Raw genomic sequence first — 10,926 nt, forward strand, 5'->3', positions numbered from 1 at the left:
TAAGTAGAATAAATAATTATTTTTAGATATAAATAAATAATTTAGTTAATCATAGTCATTTGGATCTCGAAAGAAGACCAAGTGTGGCGTTCAATGACTTCGAGAGGAGGAAACCTTAACCATAAGATAGTTTGATGGGTTATATCGCATCGAGGTAGTCATATATCTTACTCATCTGATAGCATGTGACCTTCCTTTACCCTTCTCTTACACGCAAGTTCGTTCGCTCTATCCTCCATCTTGCCATAATTTATTCGTTTGTGCATGAGTCTCTAGGTGTAAGTAAGTAGTTTTAGTTTTGTTTACATTCTTTTAAACCCAATTTTCATAACGACTAAATGATAAGTAGACCTTAGAACTAATGTTTGGAACTAATTCCCTGTGTTCGAGCCTGGATCACCCAAGTGAACCTACTGTTTGCGTGCACTTAGATGAGCAATAGAAAAACTTGTACTCAACGAGGACTTAGCTATTACTCAATGAATAGATACATAGTGAGCATTTTGCATGATGTGATCATGACCCATGACCTATCGCATAGAAGTGTGCACACAATACAAAAAAAGTAAGGAGAGCATTTTAAGCGATGACCCTACTTCTAACTTTTTAGAATACAGATAGCTCTCAATTACCCTCCTTGCCGATTACAACCAACTATCAATTTTCAAGCACCTATATGATTCGTTGAAAAATTCCATTTTTCTAAATAACTCCCAAAAGTTGTCCTTGTCTGATTCACTTAAATGATGGAACAAAACTGTGTCAGAGATATGTGCAACTTGATGAGTACGAGTTGTGATCATATCCTACTTCCCTTAGCTCCATCCATAAGAAAGACTAATCCATTTCACCCGATTAACATTCCACACATCATCCATGACAAGCAAGTATTTTTTCCATCAATTTGTTCTCGAAGCATACTTTGCAACGTATAGAGGTGAAGGCTGGGCTCAGGTCTCTTTTTTGTGAGAGATTATATAATACTTTTAACAATTACTTTGATATCAAATTTTTCATAAATACACACCCACATTATTGTCAGTTCAAAATGTTTCTTTTCCTTCATATCGATGTAGATAGATTGAGCAAGGGCGGTCTTTCCTAATCCTCCCATTCCAATAAGGGCAACCATAGTAACATTTTCCTTTACGATGTTAGTATCCAATAGATTATGTACAATACATTTCTTGCTTGTTGTTAGTTCTATGTTTGGTCATATAACTTGTCTTTTGAAGGCTTCATAGGAGAACTCGTCTATCAAATCATCAATATCGTAGAAAGCACCTTTGAGCCTTGAAACCTATTCCTTCACCGCATAACTCTTGTACTGCTTATGTTCTGCGTCGAGAAGTACTACTTGGATGGCGAAAAGAGTGTCTTTCAGTTTGTCAAGCTCTTCATGGAAACCGATCCACAACAATCCAAGCTCTAGGAGCGAGAAAGAACCCAATTTGGTTGCAATATTTGCTGAAAGGCTAAACAGAATTGATTGTGCCATAAATGAAAAGTGTGTAAAGGTCTTTCTTTCTTGGTAGGATATTTGGATGAACAAAACTCAATCCTCAGTCCACCCTCTTAACTTTCATCTACCATACTAATCATTTCCCTCAATTAATTTGATTTTGTTTTATAAAACCCATGATAATAAATTATGCACATAGGGATAAAAGAAAGACTATCCAAGGGAAAGAAGTTGGTTATTGTGTTCTTTTTAATTAATACAATTAATTATCATGTCACACGTTAGAAATAACACAACTGGTAACGAATAAAGAATTCTGCCATAAAATATAAACTTATTAATGGACTTGCTTTCGAATGAAGGATTAAAAGGAAAAGTATATTAAAGTTGTTGATACAATTTAAGACCCAATACTCCTTTGTTTAAGTGGTAGAAATTAAGAACATGTAGAAAATAATAAAAACGAACACAAAGAAGATAACAATTTAAACGTAGAAAACCTTTCTTAAAAGAAAAAGAATAAAAAACACGTGACCATATTCAAAATCACCATCAACATAAATACCTACAACCTGAACAGTTTAACAAAGTAAAAGTAGAAGTTTTGTAAAAGTGGCACCCAACCAATGTGTTGTTTCTTTATGTTTCTCTTACAAATGGTTTTGGGTGATCTTCTTTCCTTACTTCATGTCAAATATAATTCCTCGTCAACTTCGTATCTGTTGTGAAACCAACAATCAAATATAAATAAAAAACAAAAATAGTAGAAAATCAACATAGAGATTTGCAATGTCATAGCTACTACGTTCACGAACAAAGAGAAAGAAAACACTTTATTTTTAGAGAGGAAATATAAAAACTAATACAAATCTCCATGTGCAAGTAGCGTTAGAGAGTTTATATAATGTATTTCTCTAAACCCTAAGATCAAAATTGCTAATTATAACATTAATAAAATTCAACCGCGTTCCAATACATGATATGAAAATAATGTTTAGAAGGTATAACATCAATACTTGAATTTGATTTATTTTAGTCTATACGAGTTATCAAAGGTTTAATTTTAATTTCTATATGTCATTTTCATCACAACCTTGATCACATTTAATACGAGGGATTATATTTCTCTAATCATTTCTTAGAATCAATGATATAGAAAGGGAAATTGACGGTTATATTGAAATGAGAAATAAAAGTTAAAAGGTTTCGTTTGAAAATAATTTTATCTTACGTGGTTTTCAATTTGTTATAGAAATATTTTTCATTCTTTATCAAAATTTCTAAAATAAAAGAAAAGTTTTTACTAAGCTTTTCATTCTAATAATTTTTAAAATTTAGCTTGATTTTTAAAAATATTATTTGTTAATTCTCAACGTTTTCATCTTGTCTTATCCAAAATTTTTGAAATAGTACTTTTTAAGTTTTCAAATTTTGGATTTTGATAAAAGACTTCTAAAATATGTAGGTCGAACATATTTCTCTTATTCTTGATACATACTTAGCTGAGTTGATGTTTTAAAAAACGTCGAGTACACATAGATACATGACTGCAAAAGTGTGTCAAGTAATATAGTTTTTGTAATTGTGAGGCAAGAAAGTATATAGAAATCAATATGTGTAAGTGGTGTTTATTAACTTAATTTTAAAAAGGTTAAACATATGGACATATGAACATATGAATTATGATTTTTTTTTAAAGAAATGCGAAAATTATGTTTATTAGTGGGAAAAAATTAGTGGTGCGTACCTCGGGGTATTAAGGAGGTGATGAAGCCCTTCTGGCAAGGTACTTAAATTGGGACAATCATCGATTATCAAACATGTTAATGAAATAAGTTGAGTCATCCCTTCCGGCAAAGAAGTTAAATTAGGACAATTTGAAATTTCCAATCGTGATAGTGAAGTGAGATGCTCAATCCCTAAAATACACGCCAAATTTTCACACCAAAGTAGTTCCAAATGTTCGAGTGCTTTCAAATATTGGAAACCCTTAGGCAAATACTCTAATTTGGGGATGAAACAAAGTCGAAGTGTGCGAAGACTTCCGAGTTCTTTCCATCTTACATTATCATCATCAAAAGACATTTTTAAATTGAAGCAACGTCCTATGACAAGAGACTGGAGATGTGTCACATTGGAGAATAAGTCATTTGGTAGAAACTCCCAATCAATCTTCCAGATCTTTAGAGAAGATGAGGATCTAATAAACATATCATTCGCTGAAGAAGAAGAATCCTCCCCAACAATAATGTTCGTAGCGGTCATTTTGATTACCAACTCAAAAAGTTGCAAACTGATATCACGTATGTCCAATGATTGCAAAGGTCCATGTTGTGGAATAGAAGCCAATTGTCTACAATAATGAATCTTTAGTTGAGAAAGATGACGTAAAATTGTTGGAAATGAAGTATTTTGATCAATGCTTTCCCCCTTCCACCATTCTTTCAAGTTAGGCAACTTAATGATGCTTAGATTCTCAAGGGATGGAAAGAAAGTAGTCATTGATGAAGAAACATAATTGTTAATAGCAATATACTCGATACTCGGTAAATCTTCCAGATGAAGATGTTTGAGAAAAGGAAATCGATCAAATCGAGGAAGCTGTTGCAATTTTTCACAGTTGAAAAGCTTTATAAAGACCAAATTCACAATAGAATCAAATGAGAACCAGTTACATAACTTCAATCCTCTATATCCTTCTATGCGTATTTTTTGAAGATTTGAATGTGGTTTCAAGCTCTCCAAAACTCTCTCATCTTCATCATCAATTTTAGATTCCCTTTGATAGGTCTTCCAATGTAATTCCAACTTTTGAATTCTGGATTTTTCTTCAAGGTATTTAACATTTTCTAAGCCAATGGGTTTGCAGAACTGCAATTGTTGAATACTTAATGATCCTCTCAAGTTGACCAATCCATTGAGTTCACTTAACTCACCACCTTTATTCTCTCCCAATATAAACAAATTCATTGTTTGAAGGGTAGTCATTGAACCCATTCCTTTTGGCATATAACTCCAAACATGTTTAAAATCCTTAATATCTAGATGTCTAAGATTGATAAGATTCTTAATATCACTTGACAATTCTCTTAGCTCGAGACATCCACGAATGATGAGTGTTTCCAAATGGTACAGTTTTGTAACTGCCTTGGGAAGGAAATCAATATAACAGTAAGTAATATTAATATATCTCAAATGTTTCATCTTACCAATACACTTGGGAACAAAATGAAACTCCAAATTCAATGTTCGTAACCGCAAATGATTAGAGAGATCGATGTGATGACGACGAGCATAATTCAATGTTCTCAAATTCTTTGCCTCTATTAATGATTTTGTAATGAGTTTCCATCTTGTCATTGAGTTGAAGGCCGAAATTGACACATGTCGAGTCCTTTTGTCAATGGACTTAGTGTCATCATTAGCAAGTACACAATCATTTTCTACAACAGAACATGCAAGATCGTGTATGATGTCGTGCATCTTGAACTTCTTGATCTCTCCCCATTTGTTTTTTCTTATGTCTTGAAAAAATGATCTCCCCAGTAGTTCTTCGAAATAATCATCACCAACATCTTCCATTGCCTTCTTATTATGTGGTTGAATGAAGCCTTGTGCCATCCATTGTTTTATCAAATCATTTTTTCGAATTTCATGGTGATAATCTTTGGAGAATAATGCACAATATGTGAAACAATGCTTCAAACTAGATGAGAGGTGGTTAAAACTGATCTTTAGTATCGATTGTATCTCATTTTCTTGTTGCATGATTGTGTCGAGTTCATGGTCCTTGAATGACAACCAATCCTTTTCTGACTTTTTTGAATAGAGATAACTCCCAATTACTCTTATTGCAAGAGGAGAACCTTTCAACTTTGTAACAATCTCCTTACCAATTACAACCAACTTTGAATTCTCAAGCACCTCTGATTCGTTGGAAAATGCCATTTTTCTAAACAATTTCCAAGATTTTTCTTCATCTAGTTCTTTTAAATGATGGGATAAAATTGTTTCAAAAGTCTGTGCAACTTGATGAGTACGGGTTGTGATCAAAATCCTACTTCCCTTAGCTCCACCCATGAGATACCTTTTTAGACTTATCCATTTTGCACGATTAACATTCCACACATCATCCATGACAAGCAAGTATCTTTTTCCATCAATTTTCTCTCGGACCATGCTTTGCAACGTATCAAGCTGAAGGTCAGGCTCACGTTTCTTTTTTGTGAGAGACTCTATAATTTTTTCAATAATTACTTTGACATCAAATTCTTCAGAAATACACACCCACATTGTCAACTCAAAATGTTTCTTTACCTTCTCGTCACCATAAATAGATTGAACAAGAGCAGTCTTTCCTAATCCTCCCATTCCAATAATAGCAATCACTGCAACACTATCTTCGTGGATGTTGGTATCCAATAGATAATGTATAATACTTTTTTTGTCATCATCCCGACCAATTATTTCTCCTTCACGTATGAAAGAGGTAGTCTCCAGTCGTTTTGTCGATTCATCATCTTGTATTTCCCTAGTATTCTCATAAAGATTGAATTGAGTTTTATCCATAGCAATTGCATCTAATTTCTCTCGGACCCTTTTGATTTTTTGACTCATTTTCAAACGAAATGCAATTTGATTAGATTTTGAGAAGAAAATGCGTACTTTTTTGGTGTTATTAGTTCTATGTTTGGTCATAACTTGTCTTTTCAAAGATTCATAGGAGAACACGTCCAACAAATCGTCGATGTCGTAGAAAGTATCTTTAAGCTTTAAAATCCAGTCCTTCACTGCACGACTTTTGGACTGCTTCTCTTCTGCGTCGAGAAGTACGGCTTCGAGGGCGGAAACAGTGCCTTTCAGTTTGTCAAGTTCATCATGGAAACCCCACAACAATCCAAGGTCTTGAAGTGCGAAAGAACCCAATTTGGTAATAATGCTTCCTGCAAGGCTGCACAGAATGGATTCTGCCATAGATGAAAACTGAGTGAGTGAAGTCTTTCTTTTGCTTGGAGAGAATTGGAACTTGAACCTTTATATTTCGACTCTTTTTGTAATTTCTAATCTAATCTTTAATTTGTTTGTTTACTTATAAGCTTTATGAGTTTTCTAATTTGTAAATCTTGACGGGAAATTCAAGAAGGGTTACTTTGGAAACTGGGTGGAGAATATTGTCTTACAAAAAACCCACCAATTCCTTTTTTGTTGTTTTCTTATTCTTTTTTGTTTATTGTTTCAACATCTTGCAAATTCCAAAACATTTATAAAAACAAAGACTTCATATAGTTGTGATTAACTAATAAAATTTCACCTAATTAGATAAAAGATTACGTTTGATAACCATTTTAATGTTTTTTTTTCTATTTTTAAAATTTTATATATTAAAATAAAAATACATATCCTTCAAACCTGAAGAATTCTTTCAATAATTTCAAATTTAGCTTAGGGTTTTCGTGTTTACACAAGTCAAAGCACAAGGAAGGCGAAGTATGTATATATTGAATTGGATGCAAATTCTTTTTTTTTTTTAGGAAACTCTGTAATAATGAGAAAGATTTTATGGATGTACGTAAAAATTGATCAATAATATTAAAATTCAATGAATTGATCCTAATGGGATATCCTAAAAAGTTACAAATATTTTGCTTTTAGCCAATGATGAAAGTAGAGTAATAATACGAACTGAGTTTCTCCATAGCATTATTTATTAGAAAGTAATTTTCTAACAACCATATATGTTTGGTAATTGGATTTGTTTTCTTTTTCATCATTTTGAAAGCTTCCTTTTTTTAGTTTTCAATTTTACTTCGTGGCAACGTTAATTATGTAACAACATTTTAAAAAAAATTGCAAATAGATTTCTATCACTGGTAAACTTTTATGGTCTATCAATGATAGATCAATACTTACAACATGATCTATCGATAATAGACTTTGACATATTTTGTTATATTTGTAAATTTTTTAAAATATTTTTATATACTTAATTATTTTGAATCTAATATTCCTCTATTTGCAACTATCCCCGATATCGTTGATAGAATCATACTAATTTATATTATTAATAGACACTGATAAACTTCTATCAACATTTATTAGTGATAAATTTCAATAAATTTTGATCATTGATCGATACTAATAGATTTCTATAAGCTTCTAATTACTGATAAATATTGATAAACTTATTAATACTAATATAGATTTCTATCAATTTCTGTTAGTAACAAACGTTGATAAACTTTTTGAAAAGTTGCATTTATCAATGATAACGTCTATTTATGCAGTAAAAAATATAGAAAGTATGGCCTTAACTTATAAATAGTTCTAGCTATTTTTGTATGTTTTAGAAAATCCCAAAATTAATCTAAATTACTAAATAAATTTTTTAATTTTTAAATAAACAAATTTGTCTATAATTTGCATTATATTTATATTAGTGGTATTTCAATGTTTTTTTAGTGTATTTTTTTTAGAATGTAATGAAAATATAAATGCTCTTTATAGATTTCTAGTTCATAAAAACACAAAAATATCAATAAAAAAGTGGACATAATAATTTAATCTTTGGGAATTTTCACTCCATAGATAAAATTATGTCCCCTATAGCAAAAATATTAAAAAGTAAACTCATGTTCTACAACAATTTGATTTTTAAAAAAATTATCCCAAAATTGCAACTCCATTAAAAGTAGGGTTTTACCCCTCCTTCATCCTTCTCTCTTTAGCCTCTTCACTCTTCAGCCAGCTTTGTTGCTCTCTCACCTTCTCATCTCCAAGTCGTCCAACCAAACCAACTGACGGTTGTTGTGGTCATCGGTTGTAATTGCTCCTCTGTAAGTCTCTCTCTCTCTCAACTCTAATCGATGGTTACTATAGTCGCCGGTTGTCATTTATCCTCTGCAATTAGTTTCTCTATCTCTTTCTCCCTCTAAATTTCAGTTTCAGCCGTTGTTACCATTGTAGGAGGATTTAATATAATGGATGATTTTGTATAGAAGTATATAAAGGGTGTTTTAAAGAAGAAGAAAAAAGGGTAGAACATAAAGGATCTAGAGAAAGAGACTGAAGTTGAGGTTATGATAGCATTATTGGTTGGATTCCCAATTGATGACTTGCTTGAGGAGGAGATTAAAGCTAGGTGATGAAGAATTTGGGTGGAAAAAAGCAAAAAAATTACATCCCTATTAGGCGATTCCAAACCATTGTTGTATATCAAAGATACAATTGTTATTTGTTTTGATGTAACTGCAACTGTATTGTTTTAATATTTTTTAGCATATTAATATATGCTTTTGATAGTTTTTTAGTTTATCTGATTTCTATCTGTTCCTCTATGATCTCTATCTAATCTCTATCTGATTTTTAGCATATTAATATATTTCTTTCTGTATGATGTAACTGCAACCATGATTGTTATCTAATATCATCCTGCGTTGTGATTTCTTTTTCATGGTTATTTGATTTTTTTATGCTATTTTTGTTAGATACTATGTATTAGACTTAGAGTGCATTTGGGGAAGAGAAAGAGTTACGGAGAAAATTATGATGATAATCTTAGTGTTATGATAAATGTGTTTGGGAAAGGTTTATTATTGGTAGGGTTTTGATAATATGTGTTTGGGAAATGATTATAAATGGTAGTGTTATAGTATGTGTTTGGGGAAGAATTATGAATAGTAGTGTTAGGCTAGTACGTGTTTGTGAGAAGGATTATAATAATTAGAGTTACGATAATATTTGTTTGGATGAAGGATTTTGAAATTGTTTTTTATTATTATTTTTTAGAAATTTGTATTCTAAATCTAATACACAAATATTCGTATATTTAATTTACCAAATTGTCATATTTTCGTAAAACAAATTACATTAGTTTTCTTAAAAACGAGGTCAATTCTCAACGTTTTTTATGTGAGCATTTCGTGTCAATAAATTATTTTAAATTGATATTCTAACCCCAATACACAAATTATATATATTTAATTTATCAAATCATTTTAGTTTTTGTAAAACAATTTTCAGTAATTTTTTCAAAGACGATGTTCATTTTCAACCTTTTTTTAAGTTGGGTTGTTAAGTGCGAATAAATTATATATATTTTTTAATTGATATTCTAAATGTAATACACAAATTGCATATGTTTAACAATTAATTTATTTAAACCAAATACTGACACCATAGTTTCATTCAAATGAAATGATATACGAATAACCAAATAGTTTATAGGAAAAGAGTTATAAACTGAAGTCAATTACATGAAACACATTAGCAAAAATTATTATTATTTTTAATAAATTCATACTATAACTTCAATACACAAATTTCATATATCTAATTTATCAAATCACCGTAGTTTTCATAAAACAATTTGCAGTAATTTCTTTAAATACGACATCCATTTTCAATAATTTTTACGTAATCGTTAGGTGCGATTAAATTATTAATTTTTTTTATAAAAAAAACCATATTCTAAATCCAATACACAAATTCTGTATATTTAATTTACCAAATCGTCATAGTTTTCGTAAAACAAGTTGCAATAATTTCTTTAAATACGACATCCATTTTCAACTTTTTTTACGTAATCGTTACGTGCGATTAAATTGTTAATTTTTTAAATTCATATTTTAAATATAATACACAAATTTTGTATATTTAATTTTCTAAATTGTCATAATTTTCGTAATGCAGGAGCAAAAAGTAAAGTAAACACAGGTCAAGTAATGTAAACACAATAAATTACCTAATTAAAGAGTAAAAGAAGAAATTAAAATTTAAAATTAATGTAATTGTACCAAATTCATAACTTAAAAACATGGTGTGTTTTTTAAATAAAAAGATTAAAATTAACAAAACTGGTAAAATATAGAAATTATAAATGAGAAAAAAAAAATAGATTAAATAGTATTTAAACTTAAATTGATTAATTATAAATAAGGAAGGATTGAGATGGATTGAGGAATGGATAAGGAAGGAATAAGGAAGGAGGGAGGAAATTGAGGAAAGATTGAGGGAATTGAAAACTCTTCACCCAAACACACCAAAACGGTTTAAGGTTTATACTTTATGATTTATGTTTGGTTTTTATATGATTTTCATTAGGATTTGGGATTGGTGATGGCGAGAAGAACTTCTTCTTCTTTTCTCGTTTACGATTACATGTTCTTGTATGATTTTTATTTTGGCCTATTCTTTGTTTACAATTTCTATGTTCCATTTGGTCTCCACCTAGTGTTCTTCTACTATTTTGGTTTCGACTCCTTAGTCTTTTTTTTTATTATTATTGATTTAAGACTTTTTATTTTAGTAATAGTGAAATTTTACAACATGTGATGATATGTTGTGAGACCCGAATCAAGAACTATCTTACGCAATAAGATTACAAGCGATAAGGATGACTCATGCTAGAAGAAGCACTATGCGATAAAAGACTAAGCAAAGAACCACCACCACGAGATAGGTTCACT

General features: G+C 30.5%; 1 protein-coding gene across 1 annotated transcript; it reads right to left on the bottom strand.

The window, feature by feature from the left end:
- Positions 1-1,300: 1,300 nt before the first annotated feature.
- On the bottom strand, positions 1,301-6,436 carry LOC101204980 (disease resistance protein RGA2). Its single transcript, XM_011660145.2, has 3 exons — positions 5,550-6,436; positions 3,210-5,414; positions 1,301-1,475 (listed from the first exon to the last, which is right to left on the bottom strand). The coding sequence occupies exons 1-3, from the start codon at positions 6,434-6,436 to the stop codon at positions 1,301-1,303; spliced, it is 3,267 nt and encodes a 1,088-aa protein (XP_011658447.2).
- Positions 6,437-10,926: the final 4,490 nt, after the last annotated feature.

This window comes from Cucumis sativus, chromosome 6 (assembly GCF_000004075.3).
Source record: "Cucumis sativus cultivar 9930 chromosome 6, Cucumber_9930_V3, whole genome shotgun sequence".
Lineage (NCBI taxonomy): Eukaryota > Viridiplantae > Streptophyta > Magnoliopsida > Cucurbitales > Cucurbitaceae > Cucumis > Cucumis sativus.